We start from the raw sequence: 22,726 nt of genomic DNA on the forward strand, positions 1-22,726 counted from the left end.
AGTGTTATCCCCAAGGACAGTAGACAACCGCTCATGTATGAACATCATCCTTCTCTATCCTATCCATAGATACATTAGGCTTAAGGTAGCTTCACAGTGAGTGGAGGGAGGAAGGTCTGATTTCTCTTCACACAGTCCATGGAGAGGGAAGGGCTGATTTTCCTCACTGCCTCTACATTCTGCAAACAGCTGTATTCTGTATTCTTACAGTATTATGTACTTGTATCTAGTTCTAGCGACTTGTGTTATTGCTGATGGGATGTTAGTAGCGAAAACAGTTTTCCTGTGTCAGGGATCTTTTTTGCTGCATTATACCCTGTGTTTGCAGTCCCTGGATCTCCCTATATCATGTTCCCTTGGTTTTTTTTTTAGCCGTTTGTCTTATGTTTAACAGTTACTCCTGGCAGAAATACATGTAAGGAAGTTAATAGTACTAATAATGGATGGCAGATTGCTACTTATTGTACTCCTTATGTGCTTCAGCCATAACGGCAGCCTGAGGGTCAGGGGGAGGCAGGGGCACAGCTACCCTACTAAATGCACAAGACTCAAAGTTATGTTGAAATACTGCAACGTTCACTGAAATGGAAAACATCTAAGGCTCTAGACTAAGTGATAGGGTAGTATTAGTCTTACAGAGTATATATCCCCACAGGGAAACAGTACAGTCAAATGACTTCACAGGGCAGGTGAGTATAGCATCTCAGACATTATGAGGCAGGTGTGGTAAAAAAAAATTAAAAAAAATCTTGATGTTCACTTACATCAATAGAGCATCCCATAAGGGAACCCCTCTCTATAGCCTTTACGATAATTCCATAAAGATCCGCAGGAGGCTTCTTCAGTTCATACCACTCAGTAACTCCCCCTGTAAAGTCTTCAAAGCCTTCAGAAGTGCTGCCGCCAGACAGAGCTTCATAACAGCCATTAACCCTGTAAGAAATGCAATAGGTTATATGTACACGATATTTCTATTACAGAATGACTACAAGAATAATCCATGTCATATACCAATTATCAATGGGCACCTTCAGGCCAGCAGCACATGGAGATTCACAATCCAGAAAATATGGTCCTTATATCAGTAGTATTACCTGGACCGCTCTCTGTATGGGGACTCGGACTCTAGGATGCTATGAAACTATGAACTTGGGTCTGGAAAATATGCCAATATACATACCACAGGGGCGTAACATGAGGCTCCTTGGTCCCACTGCAAAATTTGTACCATCTGCTTATTGGAAAAGATGCTTTATGGGCCCCCCTAAGGTACCTGGGCCCAGGTCCACCTGCACCTCCTCATGTTACACCCCTGTGTGAAAGCCTGTATACTGCTGGCCTTGTATGCATTACATTACATTAGTAGGCACTCATACTTAGCATAGGCCTTCTCCAGCAGCGCGCTCCAGAATTCATTCCCTTCAGCTGAGTGTACGAAGACAAGTTTTCCGTCCTTAACCGGGAGATAGTCATCCACCACGACATCGACCCATTCACCAAACTGCCATAGCTGTGAGTTCACAAGGAGATTGTCACTGTATATGTACCAGTTTGTATACGCACCAGTTTGTATACGCATGGTGCATTTCTTAATTTAATAGTGAGATTTTGCAGATTTTGGTTTAGTGCCATGAGGAATAATAGAGAGTTTTGGCGTGAAAAGTAAGTCAGGAACACAACAGCCACCTAGGATAAGTCTTGTTTTACGACTGCTGTAAAGAACCAAATGCCATCAGCACTAAAAGTGCACTTGTCCAGCTATTCCCATCTTGGCCATGGTTTGCCAAAATGAGAACACCCCTCTTTATAAGGCCGATATACAGATAAAACATGTCCACTGATCTCATATTTAACCAGCTGCAAACCTTCCCTCCAGGACAATGCTCTGGTCTCTGCTTGACTTGGCTTCTAAACGTCACTTGAGCCTTTTATTATTCCCATTAATCCCTTCCTCATTGCTGAAATCTTAAGGCTATAATAGCAGTGGTAGTTAAAGTGCAATTCCCTTTTTTTGCTATTATGTTGGGAGGTATTTAGTGAACAATTTTGTAGTATACTTTATTGGCCTATCTAACTTCCTTTTAATAGAAAACAGGTTATAAAGCTCACACTAGTAATGCTCTAACTAAGCACTGCAAAGGGAGAGCCCGGCATGGAAACACACGGGACGGACCCCATTATAGGCAACAGGTAGCCACTATTTTAGCAGGCCGACTCTCCATCGTACGGGTCCCCCAACGGACCCGAACAACGCAGATGTGAAGCAAGCCAGCTATAAAAACCCCCCAAAAAACTAGGGGGTATCACTGGTTAAAAACACAGTTATGAATGTGATATGAATGAAAATTTCTCGGTGATATAAAGCTGGACATTTAAACAGGCCATTCCCCCTTCGGCGAATACTACAGCTTTACATACTGGGAATACAGAGGTGTTCAGATTATCCCTGGCAATGGCTCAGTTAGATGATTACTAGGTATTTTTTTAGCCTGTTTTCTACTGAAAGGAAGTTAGAAAGGTTACAAAAGTACATTACAAAAATGTACGGTAAACGACCCCTGACATAATAGCAAATAAAATAAAAAATTCACGGGGTTACGCTTAAAGCATTTACATTTTCTGATAATCCACTGTTAGTCGCCTATCCAACAGAATCAGGCTGGGTTCACAACAGCCCTTCGTCCCCGAATCCACTTGAAAAATGCTAATTTTTCAGGCAGAAACCAAGTGGAAACTCGTCGGATCCCATTTTTAAGCAGAATGGGTGTCTTTTCTTCACGTCCCCATAAACGGAAACACCAAAGCAGATGTGAACCTATGGTCAGTTCACATTCATGCTCAACATTGCTGTTAGTCGTGGACAGGTGTACAGCTCCTTCATGTTTGACATGTGTGCGACCTTTTTTGCACTTCTCTATCCATTCATGCATTCTTCTTCTTTGGTGCGAATCACAAGTGGGGCAGCCATTTTTCCATTGTACATATTTGTGAGGATAGGAAGTGTATAAAGTCTATACAGTATACATCTATATACAGAAACACAAGGAATAAACTGCACTGACAATAGGCAAAAACACAACACCATGGAGTTAAATCACACCGACAGTCAGAGAGTTCCCTCCCGCTGTCAGGAAAGTGATTCATCCAAGTGTACACGCCATCATGTGAAAGGGAGGACGGCGGCCATACCAGCCCTTCCTGTGCTGACAGCAAAGTTTGTATCAGGCTCTGGGACTTTACTACTGTGTGATTACTTGCTTATGCATTTATTCAGTAGGCCATCTTATATAGACATATAACATCAGTTCCTTTAGCAAAGTTACATGAAGACGAGACTAAGTATACGAAGAAGGATTTGCTGTCACATAAGTCTCCCTCCCCCAGGCCTCAAACAAACAAAGCCAAAGGAGCACATAACATCAAACATACCAGTTCCCATTTCCAGCCTACACTGGTGTATTACCAGAATAGTATACATGTTATTAGTAGAACGTAACATGAATCATTTGCTTTGTTCTATTTACATGTCAACTATGACTTACATATGGCTACTCAGGCGTTTAGTGACTAGTCGGAGATTCCGACCCCCATTCTGCTTGAAAAATGCGAATAAAAAAGTCCTGCAAGCAGTTGATAGGAGAAGACCTTCCACCAACTGCAGTCCTTAGCATCCTTTAATAGGTACTGTAACGCCAATTCCAGCACAGTTGGATTTTTTTCTCTAGCCCCCACCATCCCTGATCAATCAATGACATTAGTTACAGCACCAAATATGCTGAATAGGCTCTGTAATATAAATTGGTCAGTCCCTGTCTATCTGCTCTAGTCCAATGACCGCTCACTTGACAGTAGAGAGCATAACGGCATATCGGGTGCTGAAACCCACAGAGGTTATTGCTCAGGAACAGTTGGGGCTAGAGAAGAAATTCCAACTGTGCTGGAATCAGTGGGGCAGAGACTATGAACAGATGCAAAAAGTTGTTAAACCACTCCATTCTAGTCTCAAGCGAGCGCCGGGACGCCGTGGTATAATAGTTTCAGTTCTGGTTCTATCTGAATAAGTTTGGACGGAACTGAACTGGGGAAATCACTTCATCAGGACACATGACCAAACAAATCTCCAGAGATTCGCCTATCTAGTACCAAGGACTTACAATGTAGCACATACTGAATTTTTATTTTTTTACTTTTGTTTGAAATTCCATACTAAGGTGGAGTTAAAGGGATTGAAAAGACTGCGATACTAACAATAATGGGTGTGACCCTAAAGTATAACCCTCAGCACTTCTCAGGAGTTCTCGTGTCCTCTATATACAGGCTGTATACAGAATTGTATATTAGAGAACAATCATTCGGACAAGTATTATCCATTGCTCACAACCTACTGAAAAATATACAAGGGAGTGGTATATATTACACCCCTGCTGACCTTATTGCTGACAGGTGCACTGGAAACATACAGTGCTGTGCAAAGGCTTTAGGCAGGTATGAAACACATGCTGCAAAATAAGAATAGCTTATAAGTTAATAGTTTATTTTTGTCAACGAAATGAAGTGAAAAAGAAATGTTAATCCCATCAATACTTGGTGGGACCTTTGCCCTTTGGAGGAGGAGCTTGGAAGTGATGATACGGCCCCCGCAGAGCTCAACATCATCCAGTCTGTCTGGGATGACATAAAGAGATAGAAGGATTGGAGCAAGCCTAGATCTGGGCTTAGTTCTCCAAGATCCAAAAACTGTCTGCAAGTACCGAGAATGGAATGAATGGGATGAAAGGCAGAGGGCAAAGGTCACACCAAATATTATTAATACGGGATTAAGAGTTTCTCTTCTGCTCATGCTCTTCATTTCGTTACGCTAGGCTCACCTCTCCGTTGTTCTGGCCTTACTTCACAGTATATCCCCACACCTGCCAAAAGCTTTTGCACAACACTATATAAGACCGTCTTCTTCATTCTGATCTTGCTCAAACATCATAACTAAGTCACACAATGCCTCCATCTTTCTCTCTGTTGTTTGTAATGTAGAAATAGAGAGTATGCCAGTACAGGACACACTTACCTTTGGGAAGGTAACACTATGGAACAAGGGACCGGGCCCACCTACATGTCAGTACCCCGATTCCAGAATATTTCTTTAGCAATGAAATACTTCTAAAATGAACACCCCTCCTTACCTGGAAATGGAAGGCTCCGGAATAATTCTGCTGAAAGCTCTGACCATGAGGAACCACGCGGTGGAGGAGAGTGTCGTTTAATGTCAAGGACGCAATGGCGGCGAGAAGCCAGCAGTCACCTGGGGAGAAGGAGAAAAATTATTCCTATTCATTTAGCAAAATCCCAAGGAAAATTAGCATTACATTCCTATTATCTGGCAGCACAGAAACCCAAGAGATGCCAAATTATCCTATAGTCATGGATGATCCTACAGAAATAAAATTGGAGAACCCTAAGCAAGCCGGCCCAAAATAAAATATCAAAATACGCGACTACATGAATCGTTTTCTGCGGTTTTAGGCCGCACATGGATTAAGAGTGCGTTCACGCTGCTTTGTCAAGCTGCAAAAAACAGTCTATGGCTTAGGCAGGGTTCACACTACCATTGGATTCCATTCTGAAGGTGTCTGTTTAAAAACAAAAAACAAAACAAAAAAAACAACAACAAAAAATGGACACCTATTATCATAATGGACACAAACGGATAGTAACTGATGGGTATCATAGACCTCAATGTTAAAAAAAAAAAAAAAAATAAAAAAAATGGACACATGCTGTCCTTTTTTTTCAAACGGACAGAAAAGTCGTGCATGTGGGATTTTTTTGTCCGCTTGTAAAAACGGACATGGTTGTAAACGGATACGGATAACAGATAAAATCCCATTGAAAAGAATGGAAATTGTAAATGGGCCAGGTAGTGTCGGTTGCTAAAATTTTGTACGGGCAATAGCCATGGACACCAATGGTAGTGTGAACACCCCCTAAGGCCCCACATTGAGTCCCGTGGCAAAAAAGTACTAGAGGAAAAACTACGCCAGCAACTCAACACGGTTCTTCCCACAGGGCTTTAGACAGAAAGTTTGCAGAGGTTTCTGCTGCAGATTTTCTGTTTCTATTATAGCTATGGGGAAACCACCGGCGTTTCCGTAGATATAATTGACATGCTGCAATTTCCAAAACTGCGCTGGTTTTCGAAATCGTGCCGTGTCCGCACCATGGTTTTTACCGCAAAGTGGGCTAGAATCCTGTCCACTGTGCCCTGACTGTAACACACCGTGGGCAAATCGTGGCGTTTATGCCACATGGGGCTGAGGCCCCACGTTACAAAAACGCAGCATTTTTTTGGTTGCAGTTTTTTTTTAGCCAAAGCCAAGAGTGGCTACAAAAGGAATGGGAAATATATAGGAAGTTCTTCTATGTCTCCCTTTAACTTAATCCAATCCTGGTTTTGGCTCAAAAAACTGCAGCAAAATCTGCAACAACAAAAAAAAGCTGCATTTCTGCAACATGGGGGCTTCAGCCTTAAGAAACAGTTCTGTTTTTATTAAGCATTTTTTTTTCATTCAAAGCATTTTTGGCATATTTTTGAGACATGTCATTGATTTCAATAGGATTTGGAGCGTTTTTTTCTTCCTGAAGATAGGATAGGACGCTTCTTTTTCAGCAGATTTCCAGTGAAATGGGAGATTTCTGGTGATTTTGGTGCTATAGATGAGGCAGAAAAGCCTAAAAAAACATCATCTCCAAAAGAAGCAGTGTGAACACACTAACTTTGGGTGCATTCACATGATGTAACGTTGCGCATGACCTGGCACGTATACACGTGCAGGCAGATGACGTGCTCAAAATGCTCCCATTCATTTCAATGGGAATTAGGAGCGTATACGCCGCGTTATTTTGCGCCCGTGATTTTGCAGCCGCCAAATCGGGTGCCAGATCACGCTCAACGTTACATTGTGTGAATGCACCCGTATGGAGAATAGAACTGGATTAAAGGTCTGTGTACTGGAGCATAGGACTTTTCCAGTATAGGTCTATCTTCTTAACAAGATATGTCGGCTCATGAATACAGTATATACCCCAAACCATTAACAATACCCAGTAAACCCATTCATGGTGCACAAAGACAGAACTGTATTTACACATGACGTAGTAAGAGCCCTGTGGCAAGATGTGGGCATCATCAAAGAAGCAGCTACATCAGGATGAGGAGATGGGACTGTGATCATATACACGCAGGCATATGGCGGTCATTGGGCACATCACATGACCCCGGATATCAATGTCTTAGCGGCCAATGTGGTTATTAACTCCTTAGTGCCCTGATTCAACATACTTTACAGAGGCAGAAGCCTGAAATACAGGCCCGGGAGGTAGGGAGGAAGAATGTAGTAGTCATGAAACTGGAGACGACTGCAGAGGGATATTAGCAAACAGTCAGATACGGAAAAAATGTGACTCAGCAACGACAACGAGGTGAAAACATGGAGCTAAAAAAAATGGAGAAAGAACAGATTGTTGATCCAAATGTGCATCAATAAAACAGCAAACTATGATATAAGCACCCACTTACATATATGTATAATGTTACAAGGGGGCACAGCACACACAATATGCAGTACATGGTTACACGGCATTGTGTAAATGCATATCCACAAATACAGACACGCCTGAGCCAAAGAGCCGTGACTCACAGAAGAGAAATGTCAGGCAGGAGGGGGGGATGATGCCTGAGGGAATCCCTGTGTCACACGCCCAAAATAAAACCACAACCTACACGCCCTCCAACGCCCACACACCATACCCTGCAGCGCCCCCATCTAGGTACAGCACTCCGCTCCAAACATCTGATGTTACTAGAAAACACCATTCTCTAAGCAGAGGATCTAGACTACAGAATATGTGGAAATAACTGGAGACCAGCACATATGTGAAGTATATAAATGTATTGTGCAAGGCGGTCATTACCGTAGGGGAACCCTAAAAAATGTTTAACTCCAGGGAACCTGTACTTCCACGTTACATAGGAGAAGATAAAGCATTATATAATACACTAGAGAAAGTACCCGGAGTAAAAATCTTGAAGACTGCGCCAGTCTTCCAAGATTTTCTACTGGTATAATACAGGCCATGTTTGTGACAATATTATGGCTACAAATCCGGTGGTTTAATGACCTGAAGTAATTATATTTGGATATATATCCTCTAGATATAATCCTCAGATAAAGACTGATAACAGAGAACAACAGTGAGTAAGTGCTGCAGTCCTCCTATAAAGGTGCATGTCAGTGATGCTATTAAGACTAAAGGACCTGAAAACTTATATTGGCTAATATAGGTTACATGAGTACTGTCCTCTAATAAAGACTGATAACAGAGAAAAATAGTGAGTAAGTGCTGCAGTCCTTCTATAAAGGTGTATGTCAGTGATGCTATTAAGACTCAAGGACCTGCAAGCTTATATTGGTTAAGATAAGTTACGTGAGTACTGTCCTTTAAAAAAGACTGATAACAGAGAATAATAGTGAGTAAGTTCTGCAGTTCTTTAGTAAAGGTGTATGTCAGTGATGCTATTAAGACTAAAGTACCTGCAAGCTTATGTTGGCTAATATAGGTTACATGAGTACTGTCCTCTGATAATGGCTGATAACATAGAACAATAGCGAGCAAGTGGTGCAGTGGCGATAATGATGTATGTCAGCGAGGCTATTAAGAATCAAGGACCTGCAAAGTTCTATTAGCGAATACAGGTCATGTGATGTGATACAGAGGAAGGTACTTGATGCAGAAGGTAATGGTCTTATTCACGCCAATGGAGATATTCATGCTAATATGGAAGTCAATGACCTGGTCGCCCTGGTAGAGAATCACTGCTCTAAAGCATTATCTGTCTACATAGTTTTTAAGCACATTTTGGGTTAGGTTGCAATCTCTGTATATCGGTCAGGTATCTCTCTGACATCTTTCTCAAGTCCTTATGATATAACTTACAATAGTCATTTCAGGAGTTCTGCTATAATTTTGTCACATATTCCCCCAGACTACATAGAATTACACAGCCTCTCCCTATACTCTCTGGCTCCCCAGGGCTTATGTGGAATTATATGGAACTACAGCAGATCTTGCTAGATGAAGGAGCTTTCACTAAGTCTAATCCTTTATTTCCACAGCAGATACCTGGTATTATTTCTCGATCCTCATAAACACTTGGTTGACTGTCTCAGTGGGACGTTGCATAGTAGCATGAATAGCGTCCAAGTGTCCAGTCAATCGCACCTCATGTTATGTGGTGACTCAGTAGGTTTTTGGATACCAATGTGGTCATAAAACTCTTGGCAGTTTTTATCAATGCCATATATTTATAACAGGGACTTGCACAGGTTGTACACCAGCCTATGTATTACTTGCCTGTAGAATTTTTAACCAAAAATCCATGTACATGGCCATAGGGATTTAGAGGTAGATGGGCAGCCCCGTTATAGAGATACTGCAGGTTACACCTCTCCAAGAAGTAACAGAATCCTCCCAGACACATGAGATAGTTGGTCGGTCCTACTGAAATTGGAGAATTTTTGGCTTTTGTAGATGGAGGACTCAAAGTGGTTCTTAATATACATCTCCCCACTTTTTACACCTTCCATGAACTGATTCCAAAACCTTTTTCAGGTTTTGAAAGCCCCCACGATTCCCCGGCTCTCCCGCCCTACACAGATCTGGTTATAGCCCGCAAAGAACTTTTGGCACAAACACTGAACTCCATCTCTCGTGAATCCTTGCATTGGCTCAGTACGGGCTCATGGTACATGGCAGATGGGCACCCAGTTATACATTTTTAGGGCCCAGGAACTGAAGGTAATACCTATGGTGTTTCCTATTCTCCTAGACGTAACAGAAAAATCCTCCCAGACTCTGGTAAGTGTCGGCTATTCTCCCGCATAGAGGCAGCGAGCCTAGGAGGTCAGCGCTACACATTTTGCAGCGCCTATGTATGCCTATGACTATTCTCTAGGGTATGGAACAGTCTTGGTGCTGTGATGTTGTGTCTTAGGCTTTGTGCCATAAAGACATAACTTTTGAAGGAGTTGGTGCACTACCAGAGGCGTCACTATTGGGACTGCAGTAATAGTACATGCACCCAGTCCCTGTTGACACCATTGCAAAGGGTCAATATCGGGACACTGATCACTATGGTTTGGTACATTGCCCAGCATTGCACTCATCTGTTTATAGGAAGTATCACATAGTGCCCAGATTTTGTTACTGCCTTGCCATACATGCAAGAGTTCAGCTTAAAGTTGAAATGCCAGGCATACCGCATAAGTCTGAATTTTCCTGGCTGGAAGCCTCACAGTCTAACATGTAAAAGCTGAATGTAGAGTGAACATAGAACAGGTTTTCTGCTTCATATTGTTGCTCATAATACTATTAGCTCATTGGTTCCTATGGTTTGGTCATACTGGAGAATTGCACGTCCATGCACATTACTCTAGGCTCACACTATCGTCGCCTCTCCATCGGAGCACCAGAACAATCCAGAGGCAGACCGCTAAAACACATTCAGTATTTGAGAGACCCATTGACTATGATGGCGTCCATTGGGTGTCCATTATTTTAAAACTGAATGTGGCAGATACTCCAGCGTAGATGTGAATGTAGACTTAGACATGGAAGTACTAAAACAATCGACTTGTACAGTCCCATTTTTGTACTGTGAAATGATAGTCTGCAGGTTCTTCCAGCACCCATACACATTGGGGCAGATTTACGATAGTTTGTTCTCACGTTTACGAAGGAACGGGCCAAAGGTGTTCAAAATTCAGGACTTAAGATGTGACAAAGTGCACCAGAATTGCACCAAAATTCTCTTTTACAAATTTCATCCATTACATTTTTGACATGTTTTAAAAGGGAGTCTACCAACACTAAAATCTCTTCTAAACCACTTACATGCGGTTGTGGGGCCGGTTAGCAACATAGTACACATTCCTTTTATTGTGTGCGAAAGTGCAATGCTGCTGGCAAGAAAATCAACTTTTAATCCGTATGCAAAGATGATGTTTGGTGCACCCGGGGTGAGGGTGCGTCTGCCGGAGCAACCATTTATGCCTGTAGTAACTACACAAAGGAACCTGTCAACCTTTATATCTGTATAGACTGACAAAACCGGTGCCCTGTGTACATATGGTTGTGTCTACCGTATCAGATCACCCAATATTCCATTCTCATATGGATTTATAGTTCATTTTCCCAGCCACAAGCTTGCATTTTGACGCAGCCATCTTTTCAGTGACATGTAAGCAGTTTAGAAGAGAGATTTTGTTGGTGGTAGACTCCCTTTAACCCTGTCTAGCCTAGGTTTACACAATCTAAAAATTATACAGAATTAGTAAATCCCATTAGACCTACCACCTTGTTGGCTCTAGCAGAACATCATAGACTTAAAGAGGAGCTTTCATGTCCTTGGGCACATGCGGTTTTATATACCGCTAGAAAGGCGTCAATGCACCGAATTCAGCACACTGTGCCCTGGGGAAGAGATATCTGTGCAATTACCTATATCTCTTCACCGTCAGAAGGAAGTCTCTGACAGTCTAGCTGGGAACGCCCCTCCTGACAGTACTGTCCATAGCGCTATACTGTGAGGGGGCGTTCCTTACTGTCCAGCCATGATGCTGAGCGGTGAGGAACGCCTCCCCTACTCCTGATGCCTGGGGGAGCTTCTCAAGGTGCCACGCCGGGGTTATGGGTGGTCCCGGCTACTATCCAGAGTCCTGGGGTAGCTTCTCAAGTTGCCACGCTGGGGTTATGGGTGGTCCCGGCTACTATCCAGAGTCCTGGGAGAGCATCTCAAGGTGCCACCCCGGGGTTATGGGTGGTCCCGGCTACTATCCAGAGTATATTTATGTCTTTGTTTTAAGATTTATCAACACTTGAGAAAGGGCATTCAGGCCCGGAACGCGTCGTGCTTAATAAAGTCTATTATTGTGTATGGGCGAGCGCTGGTCCTTGGCTATTCCTTTGAAGGCTGGTCCTTTTCTTCCATCCCCTACTCCTGATGGTACTCGTCCATAGACTAGTATTGGGGAGCATTCCTCACCGCTTAGCATCATCACTGAGTGGTAAGGAACGCCTCTCATAATATAGTGCTATGGACAGTACTGTCAGGAGGGGCATTCCCAGCTAGACTGTCAGGAACGCCCTTCTAACAGTGCAGAGCTGTCGGTAACGGCACTGATAGCTCTTCCTCCGGGGCACATAACAGGAAAGTCGACAGTGCGCTGAATTTAGAGCACTGTTGGCTCTCTACGGTATATAAAACTATTATATAGTATATGTTACTATGGACACAGCCAACAAACACCACGGTATCCAACCAATAAAACAGCATAAATCTGTAAAAATGATCAAAACACAAAATTATGGGAAATAATGATTAACCCAGTCATAACGGAGAACAAAGTCTAACGTAACATCAGGCCTGACTGCAATTTACTTTCTATCCTTCTGATAGTAAGAGATATTGAGTCTTCCTCTAGTCTTATCTGAGCTTATGACTATCTAAGGCCACTGATCTATGTGTCGATTAGTTAAGGCGTGGGAAAGCTGGGTGTAACAGATATAACACGAGATGCTGAGATGGGCCATACACTTGGTTTGGTTTGCGAATCTTGTCCCCCTCCCAACAACCCTTACTCTGACTTACCAAGTGCTCCTTGGCAGATGTCTGTTCTTGTGGCACCGTCCACGATAAACTGGGGGTTTGAGGTAAGTTGCTGAATATCAGGAAAACAATGAGAGAACAAAAAAAGAGTTAGGAGACATATGATACATTATATTCCTACAATCACAATATATGACCTATACACAGAATAGGTGACTATAGGGGCCCCACCAATCATAAGAACAAGGGTGCTCTGTCCATTTTTAATGGAAGTAAGGTCACCCATATATGCTGCGAGATCCCCAGCCATAAGGGGATCTACCGGTGGACAAACTACATTTCCCATGATTCATCTGCCTCCTCTCACTCTCTGTGTTGGCTGCTCACGGGGGAGTGAGCTTGAAACAAAACATCACAGCACAATGTGACCTCAGATGGGGAGAGATTTATTACCTGTGATTTTATAGAAGGATTGGATAAGGGAAGGGGTTCACAGAGAGTGAGAGCAGGCAGATGAATCATGGGAAATGTAGTTTGTCCACAGGCAGTATAAAAAGAGGAAAATGGCTAACATTTCTCACAGGATGCACCAGATCCATCACCGAATTACTATAATGTCATATTTTCTGTCTTGTATAATGTAAATTTAAAGCTGGTCATATACATTAGATGTGTATTGGCGGAATCTGTGATTTTCAGTGGGAACAGCTGACCATCTATGTGTATGGGGCCTCTTGATTCTAATGCCCTGGCCGATGTCGGGGGAGATAAGAATGGGGTAGTCAGGTTTCAACTGCCCGATCCTCTTGTTCTTACGGAGCTAAGCTTATAGACAAGTCTGCAGCAGAATAGTATGTGGGGTAGAGGGGCATAATCTGAGGTGTATGGCCCGCTTAAGACAGTAAGACATCTGCCCCAATGTTGTTCGTGTGAAAATAAATCCATGACAGAACAGGTTTATCAGATCTCAACACAGTCATTATCTACAACTGGCTTTTACTGGAAATGAAAATTTACAGGAAAAACAAGCCCTAGATACAGCTGTAGTGTGCTCCGGTAACACGGACATATTGCAAAAGTGACATGTCAACATATGTTTACACGCCTAGTCTTATATGTATAAAGAAGTTTTCCCACTACTAAGACTTATCACAGGATAGTCAATAAGTATCAATAAGCAACAAGTATCTGATCCCTTGGGGTCCGACTACTCATGACAATGGGGTCCCCGAGTTCCCTATATAAATGTGGTGGGCAGTAGTGACCGAAGCTCCATTCACTTCTATGGAGATGACAGAAATGACCATTTAGGGCCCCCGCACATGACGGAGTCGGGGCCGATTTTATCACAGAATTCAGAGTCATTACTCCTCTGAGTGACATCCGAGTGCACTTCATGATGCATTCACATCTATGGGGCTTACAGATTCATTCCATTTAATAACATGGACCAGTCAAAACGGAATGGATCTGTAAGGCCCATAGACCTGAATGCCTCATGGAATGTACTGAGATAGGACTCCAAGTATCTGACTATGTTCCATGATAAACCCGGTCCCGAATCAGATTCACACTTTTTCGTGTGCATATGGGACCTTAGGAACTCCCACAGTAGTGAATGACATGGGCACAACTGCTCCATTGAGATTAATTTATTGGGTTTTCTAGGTTATTCATCAATTAGATTTGCTGTAAGGTACTGATCTTGTTTATTTCTAGTTATTATGGGAGTATTTCCTTTTGGATCCATTAGATTTGTAGCTGATTTCTTGGTTTTATACTCATATTATACTTATTTATTTGTGATCATTTTTTATTCTTATATAAGACTGTTTTACGAATTTAGAACACCGCATCCAGGACCACTTTAACTATATAGCAAATGGAGCATCCGGGGCGGACCCTTTTGTAGTGGAATGAGTGGGACAGTCCAGTATTTCGGGTATTGTCCCGCTGTTCTGGATGGCATGTGGCAATTTCAACTCTATCAGTGTCCTGATTGAAGTCTATGAGAGTCCATTGGTGCACTGCCTTATAGTCCTGCATTTTGAGAGCACAAATAGCCCTGCATGCTGTGCTATTCTTGCCGTCAGGTGCCAGAGAAGGCTCCGACATCATTGTACATGGATATGAATAATAAGTGTAATACAACTCCATCGGTCATATGAAGGCGCCACATACAAGCACAGAGGTCAAAGTAGATATACAGGGGCAGATATATTAAGAATGGTGTTTCACATGTCAATCTAAAACTGAAGATGTGCACGCCTGCTAATAAATGTCAGACTTGACCTATTTATGAGAAAAAGCTGGCATAAAATGGACTCCGTGGTATCTTGAAGCTAAGAGGCTTTCTCTGTATGAGAAGACCTTGGTTAGGTGGGTCCCTAGTACTAGAGTAGAATGCCACAGATCCTGTTTTTCATCATGGCGCTTGCTGTGACTTGCTTGGAACTTCTACCTCAACAAGATTGTCATACATTTCACGGTGTATACTGTCAATCCTGTGAGTCACTTTGACACGTTCTAGATGGCCTCGGGGTAAAAGTTTGGTAGAATACCTTTCATTGTATAAGACCGAGATTGACCAGGGGATATATAGAGGTATATATAGAGAGATCAAGTAGGGATATACCTGTAACCACCTAGGACAGGAGGACTTTCCATTACCCTAGGGTCAGTGGCGTAACTATGAATGGCGGGGCCCCGTGGTGAACTTTTGACATGGCCGCCCCCCCACCCCCCGACCGATGCCACGCCGAAGACCCCAACACCCTGACTGACGAACCCTCCCCCCACATTCCTGCGCACTCTATTAAGCCCCTCAGCGGCTCCTGCACACAGTATTATGTCCCATAGCGGTCCCTTCACCAAGTATTATGCCCCATAGTGGCCCCTGCACATACTATTATGCCCCACAGTGGCCCCTGCACATACTATTATGCCCCACAGTGGCCCCTGCACATACTATTATGCCCCATAGTGGCCCCTGTACATACTACTAGACCTCAGAGTATAATAATTTGAGACCCAGGGGGGATACCAAAATAAAAAAACACTGTTACTTACCTTTCTGGGCTCCAGAAAGGCTTCGGACCTACTTCTGTGACGTCCCGGGTCGTGTGACATCATTGAAGATGGCCGAGACCACCAAGGAGTGCAGCGGAGCCAGGGTAGGTAAGTAACAGTGTTTTTTATGTTCTCTTACCTCTCCCGGGCTTCCGATCATTATATTCGGGGGTCTGAAAAGACCCCTGAGTATAATGATAGTGTGTGTGGGGCCCGCAGCGTCACTTACCTATCTCGGCCCCTGCCAGGATCGGTAAGTAAATAGAGCCCGTTACTGGCCTGAGTAACTCCAGTCGGTAACTGCCTATTAAGAAAAAAAAATGACTCGGCGGTAGCGGCTGTCCTGGGCCCTGTGGCAGCCACTACCGCTACTACCCTGGTAGTTATGCCCCTGCCTAGGATTAATGTTTGTACATGGGGCTGAATGCAGACGGGTACTAGACGGTGGGGGCTACAACTGTTTAATGTCATTGCTCTCATCTTGTGACGGATAAGAGCAACGGCCATTAAATAACAGTAGCGTGAACCTAACCTAAGTATATGCATTCATACAAATATTCTACTACCATGTCGTTCACAAGGCTATCACTAGCCCCCGCCCTATATATGAATGCAGCCGTCTTCATTATTTAACCTGTCTTTCAACCATTCAATTCATATCAATTGTCCTCTGTTTTGACAACGTAATATACAAAGAAAAAATTCTAAATCAGCCTCCTGCGGGTCACATTAGTCATAATCTCCCTCCTCTGGGAATTGTAGCACTGCTGTATTTTACTGCCTGACGATACACATTACAATGAACCACTGAAAACAATGCAACATATTTTCCGCCATTGCTCTGTGTCTGTCTGTATGGAGAACAGCAGTTTGCTTGTATAACATGGAGTTACGGGTGCGGTTCGATGGCTCCTATCTATATCTCTTCAGTTCCTGTCACTCTGCCAGAGGAAAATACTTTCGGATCACTTGATATTCTGCAATATTAAATCGAAACTCAGAACTACATTAATGGTTTATTGGTAGAAAGTTATCACCTTATGGATTTAGTCCAAGATGGGTTGGACTGGCTCACCAGAGTCCCTGGGGATCCCCCGGTGGGCCCCCAATGCAACAGGGCCGCCGAGAGTCTATTTACCATGGCTTACTTCACACATGATAATGTATAAGTCCTCACTGATGATATGTGTGCCATGATAACAACAAAGATTATGATCCACAATTGTATGTTAGGCCCCAAAGCCTCTGGTAGGCCCAAGTAGGCCCAATCCAACACTGAAGATAGTCTCAACTAGTCTTCAGGGTCTTTGACAGTCCCAGATAATCCATTTCCATGGCTCTCCATTCATCCATAATGGAGCCTACTGGAACCCATTGACTATAATGGAGTTCGTCGGGTGTCCGTCATTTGTAAACAGAGTGTAAAAGGAGAAAATCCTCCATGCACGACATGTTCCTCTGCTGATTTTTGGCAGACACTGTGAGGAGTCCCCAATGGAGATGTTAACCAAACCTTACCAATTCCTTCAATGGAATTTCACAGAAGAACCTCAGGAAACATAAACAAATGATCCATTCATTCCCTACATGTTACTTCAGAAGAGCACCCAGATCCCCTAGTATATGAAGTTGTTTGACGAACACATTACTGACCCCAAACTACAGATGTAGCAGAGTTAACCCGAACTTCTGCAATTGGTTAAACTGCTGCAGCGAGATATCTTATCATAGAAGACAACAAAAGCCAATGACAAGCCTTCTGTGATAAGATATGATGCTGCAGTAGTTTAACCAATTGCAGAAGTTTGGGTTAACTCTGCTACATCTGTAGGTCTATGGAAAGGTTTTAATATTTTACTACAGTACTGCGCTCCGTGCTCATGGCCCCATATAAAGGCGGCCAAGAGCCCCAAGAAGCCGAAGGCTGCTCCTAAACCCAAGAAGGTGACGAAGAGCCTGGCTAAGAAGGCAGCCAAGCCCAAGAATCCGTCTAAGAAGGCTGCTAAAGCCAAGAAGCCCACGGCTAAGAAATTAGCTAGAGCTGCCCTATACTTTTCCCTCCAAGGCTCTTCTCAGAGCCACCACATTCTCCCCAGCAAAGCTGTATGATCACTATCTCCCCAGCCAGAAGGGGGTGCCATACCAACGGGAGCCTATGACCAGGGCTCCATTCCCGTACCTGGACCGACATATGAGCGGTGCGGTCACTATAGGGTAAAATCCCCGAAAGTTTCTCCAGGTGACCAGTTCAGCAGGGGGGAATAATGAGGACTGAAGGATCGGAGTTTAGAGATCAGGGGAGAGAGGGGGTGAGGGTTTATACAGGAAGTAATCCAGTAGATTACAGGCGGTGACCTCTGTAAACCGCGTCCGGATGAAGGGCGCAGGTTTATGGAGTAAGGGGGGGATAGAGGAGGAATTGTCAATATGTCTGAGCTACACGATCCCTGCAGTCCTGAATGTAGCCTGATGCCTGAGGGGCGCTGCGTTGTACAGCGGCTGTGCACGTGCTTGTGGGGGATACGATACATAATCCTAGGTCTGTATCAGATCAGCGGGGAATGAGCCTGAACGCACAGGAGGTTGCATTGGGGGAAAAAGGGGATTAGCGGGGATTCCGCCCATCTGTAGAGAGCACAGCACAGGCTGAGGAGGGGGCTCCTGTGTAAGAACACGTAGTCAGGTGGGGCGCTCGCACTCTGGGTATTGCTCCGGGGTTTCCCTTGAGAGTGCACACCATTATTTTGGGGTCACTTCTAGGATCTTTGATGACCCCTGCTCAGCAGACCCATGATAAAACGTGGCCATGGAAAATTGGGTCAGTGTGCTAGCCGTGAAACACATGGTTAGCGAACTGAGAAAGTACACATGGAGCCTTAGGGCAGTTTTTGTGATCCCCCCCCCTCTTACACTCATTATTATTAATTTCATTATAGGAAAAAAAATCTGAAAAAATACAGTAAAAATGCTGTGTGAACAAAAATTTACCAACAACACCATGATATTTTTTTCCTATATTTATGTTCATTTTTATGGAATTTCTTTTTATTCACAAAGTATTTTTTAAAAATGCCATACCCAGAAAAAAAAGCCATAAAGGCATAAAATGCTGCAAATGCTACGTGGACTTGTCTGTAGACTGACATGACATCTAGCTGTGCAGTTATGAAAAAAAAACCACAAAAAATACAAGCAAAATTAGAAAAACAGCAAATAGAGGAAAGAATGAACGCCATTGCGGTTTCTTACCGTAGGCCGGACCCATTTAACTCCATAGGTCTTAGATGAGTTTGGACCAAGCTCCTTAAACCCCAGTGAGTACGCAGAAGGAGGAAAGGTGTCATCCTTAAAGAGAGTTCCACTTTGTAAACACTCGTGCTGAATCCGATCAAAATCCTGCCCCAAAAACTTCACAGCGTTTTCATGTTTTCCTATGCCCAGCTCGTGGTCCCGTTCCTTCTGCAGCTGGGCAGAGATCCCTGTAGCGTACACTGGAACAATTTCTTCCTCAGACATCTTGGCTCGCCAGCAGTTCTGAGTCTACTTCTGAAACACATGCGTCATTCATTTTATATGCATGAAAAAAACTTGCTCAGTAAAAAACAATCAATTATAACCAGATTTTTCTTCCCAATTTACACATCATCATAAAGAGACAAGGTCACCAATTCCAGTTCTTAGCATCTGTTAATAGTCGCCACTCCACTGATTCCAGCACAGTTGGAGTTTTCTCTCTAGCCCCCACCGTTCCTGAGCACCAAGTGCAGTTAGTTTTGGTGCCTGATGCACTGTTTAAGCTCTGTAACGTAAGAAAGGCGGCGTCAGACAGGGGGTCGTGATACTGAGCTCCAATCAGAGGCAGCCAGTGTCAGAAATCAGAAACACAACCCTTGTCTGCTCCTGCCTCACACCACCCACCAGAAATAGCAGATCAGGCACCAAAACTAACAGCATAGATTGCTCAGGAATGGTGGGGGCTAGAGAAAAAAAATCCAACTGCGCCAGAATCAGTGGAGCAGCGACTATTAAATGATAGAAAGAGCTGGACTTGGAGGTGGTGAAAGGTCCTCTTTAAAAGTGGTATCTGCTTCTTTAAAACTGATGGACTACCATTAGGATAGGGGTCCAACTCTTGTTTAAAGAGGCTTTCGCTGCTGCACTTATAGTATAGGTCTCAGGAACATGTAAATAAAGAAATCTGGATTAACTCTGCTCTATCTATTTATCTACACACTCATATATAATTAATGTATTCATGCCTAACAATTGTCGCTATGTAACTAAGAAGACATTAGTGTTATTTCCATTACTACCCTTGTATGAACCTACCACAAATTGGAAGACATTAAAGTAATTATCCCAATTACTGTGGAATAAAAGGCCTGATCTGAGGACTAGTTCTCTATATACTGGATTACGTATAATACAAGATGAGTCAATTACAGATACCAATAGCAACCGGATTGTAGGCTACATTTATCATGCAGGTTGCAGAATAAAAGGAGTGATCCGACTGGTTTTATATCAGGCCAAAATTCAGATTTTGGAAATAGCGGTGAAGGGTCAGACTTTGGCCTACACCTTAGGTGGTATTGCCATGCTTCACTAAGGAGATGGTGACACCATGGCTGTGAGGTTTACCCCTAGTAAGTGAAGTGTCTATGTAAGGCTCCAAGTGTCCATCTGCCACAGACGGACATGGATCCATTTTGCCTTTTTTTCCGTCCTTCTTGTACTCCAGCAGATCTGAACATGAAGTAACCTCACACTGAAGTGAAAGTCAGCCTCTAGAACAGGTTTTATCTCATCATCTTCCCATTCTAGTTGCAAAATATCTTCTATTAAATTCCACAACCAACCTGTGTCAATATCATTTGCATGTGATTTAGTTTACACAAATAAGTCCTTTGGAGGTTTCAGGAGGAATAATTTTTTGGGGTGAGGCACAGGCTGGCAGGTTCTGCTTGTGAACTTAGTGCACTTACTCTGGCAGAAAACATGGGTATTTTTTTGCATTACATAGTTTAAAGGGATTTTCCAGGAACAAGACATCAAAGGCCTAATCTTAGGGTTGGGCATCTATAGTAGGTCGCTGGGGTCTAACTCTTTGCACCCCTGCTGTCTAGCTGTTTGACAGGTTTCTGCACCCGACTCATTGTCTACCTGCACCCCATACACTTAGTAGCAGTGATACAGCGTATGGCGGCTTTATCCTATTTCTCCGCACCATTGCTACTATGCAAACAGGGGCAGGTAACAAAACACACAGACAAAGCTGTAGTGCTTATCCGTGTGTTTTGGCCCTTGCAAATAGCAGAAAGGCAAGGGACCAGAGGGTCGGACCCCAGTGATCTAATATTGATGCCCTATCCTAAGGAAAGGCCATCAATATCCTAATTCTGGAAACCCCTTTTAGGCAAGGGTCACACGGACGAATACACAGCAGAACGGTGTTCCTCTACAAATTGCTACAGTAAAAAGCACCAGAAATCTGGTGATTTTTTGCTTTGTTCACCGCAGCAAGGACGGACATGATATCAGTTTCAAAATCTGCAGGGCAAGTTGCTTTTATGGCTTTTAGTCCCAGCGTGTGTATGAGATTCGCTTAGATCTCATCGCTTGTACGGCTACTGGAGGTCGCACTGGCTAGTTGGCGGTGATTTCGCAGTAGCAAACAGGCTCCTTAGACCCTGCGAAGATGATTATGGTTCACACATGGCACAGTACTTTAATACCAAGCGACTAGCCGGACGACCTATTCTTTTGTATTGGGCAGTATAGATATCTAGCTCTAGTACATCATCCTCCTCTATGGGGCGTGGAAGTCTGTATTATGCATAATTTAGTGGTTTTTGTTATTCAGATTTTTAGCATTTGCGTCCATTGTGATTTTTCCTGCAGAAAGAACTATTGCAACCATCACAATGCAGTCCTAAAGAGTTAACCACAATTTCAGCTCTGCTAGATGTATACGTCGATAAAAGCACGGTATACATATACACGTCAATAAAAGCACGGTATACATCTACACGTGTGCATCTATTTTGCCTGTATTTTTTTGTTGCAAAATGCCCATTTACGTAACTTCTGGGGACCCACAACACAATCTTGTTACTTTCCTAAATGTCCTCCCCCTGAATACGCCTCCACGTCTAAAAAGAGAGGGTCCTTATAACAAAGAGAGGGTCCTTCATACACCATCTCGGGGGTGTTTTCTGCCACCTACCTGTGCTGAAGACCCTGGAGGCTGCTAGTGAGGGTCTCTCGGTGTGAAATAGACTGCAGCTTTCGCAGTCTCACCCTTCCTGGTACTTCTTTTGGCTGTGTTTCCCTTGCTGCAGTCTCCTCCCTGTTCTGCCAGTCTATCAGACACTCCCTGGGGCTGTCTCATAGCAGACACTCCCTAGCCTGGCTCTCCCAGCAGCTGTCTCTCCTGTCATACCCTCCCTTCTGTCAGTGCAGGGTGTTGTTTGATGTCTCTCTTGTATCTGGCGCTGTCTTGTCCCCTCCTCCCCTGTCTAATAACAATGTGCTGTCCTATAGACTATATACTGCAGGCAATGATGGCTGTCACAATATTCACCATATCCTGCAGTAGATACCTGATTCTCGTCCGGCTTGTCTCTAACTTTTCTGTAGTGTCCTGTGCGCCTTACTCTCTGCTGGGTGACGCCTCTAGCTGCAGAGACTCAGCCCTAAATATTTGGGCCTGAAGCGACTCTTAAAGCTATAGGTGGCAGAGAAGGAAATATGAGGACAGGAATACAGAGGCCGCAGGATTTTTGCAAGGTTTTAGAGGATTTAAAGAAATAGGAATACAAGGTTACGACTCAGGCTCTGTTCACATTGCCATCAGTATTTTTCTGTTCTGTTGGGGGGACAGAAATATAGAAATTGGGTTGGGTTTATCATGTGATCGATCCTGATCCGTTACGATTTCTGTCATATTGTAGACAAATAAACCTGGAAACAGAATATTTATGTCCCTGACTTTTGAAG

The 22,726-nt window shown here is 43.5% G+C and overlaps 1 protein-coding gene across 1 annotated transcript in view; it reads right to left on the reverse strand.

Moving 5' to 3' along the window:
* Nucleotides 1–22,087, reverse strand: part of CAPN1 (calpain 1) — a 36,267-nt gene extending 14,180 nt beyond the window's left edge. The window contains exons 1-6 of the mRNA XM_075281429.1: nt 21,954–22,087; nt 18,977–19,273; nt 12,701–12,770; nt 5,178–5,296; nt 1,377–1,510; nt 765–933 (exon numbers count right to left, since the gene is read on the reverse strand). Of these exons, the coding sequence (XP_075137530.1) occupies nt 765–933; nt 1,377–1,510; nt 5,178–5,296; nt 12,701–12,770; nt 18,977–19,243 (759 nt within the window). The 5' untranslated portion in view covers nt 19,244–19,273; nt 21,954–22,087. The remainder of the gene's footprint in view (nt 1–764; nt 934–1,376; nt 1,511–5,177; nt 5,297–12,700; nt 12,771–18,976; nt 19,274–21,953) is intronic.
* Nucleotides 22,088–22,726: the final 639 nt, after the last annotated feature.

Source organism: Leptodactylus fuscus, chromosome 7 (assembly GCF_031893055.1).
Source record: "Leptodactylus fuscus isolate aLepFus1 chromosome 7, aLepFus1.hap2, whole genome shotgun sequence".
Taxonomy (NCBI): domain Eukaryota; kingdom Metazoa; phylum Chordata; class Amphibia; order Anura; family Leptodactylidae; genus Leptodactylus; species Leptodactylus fuscus.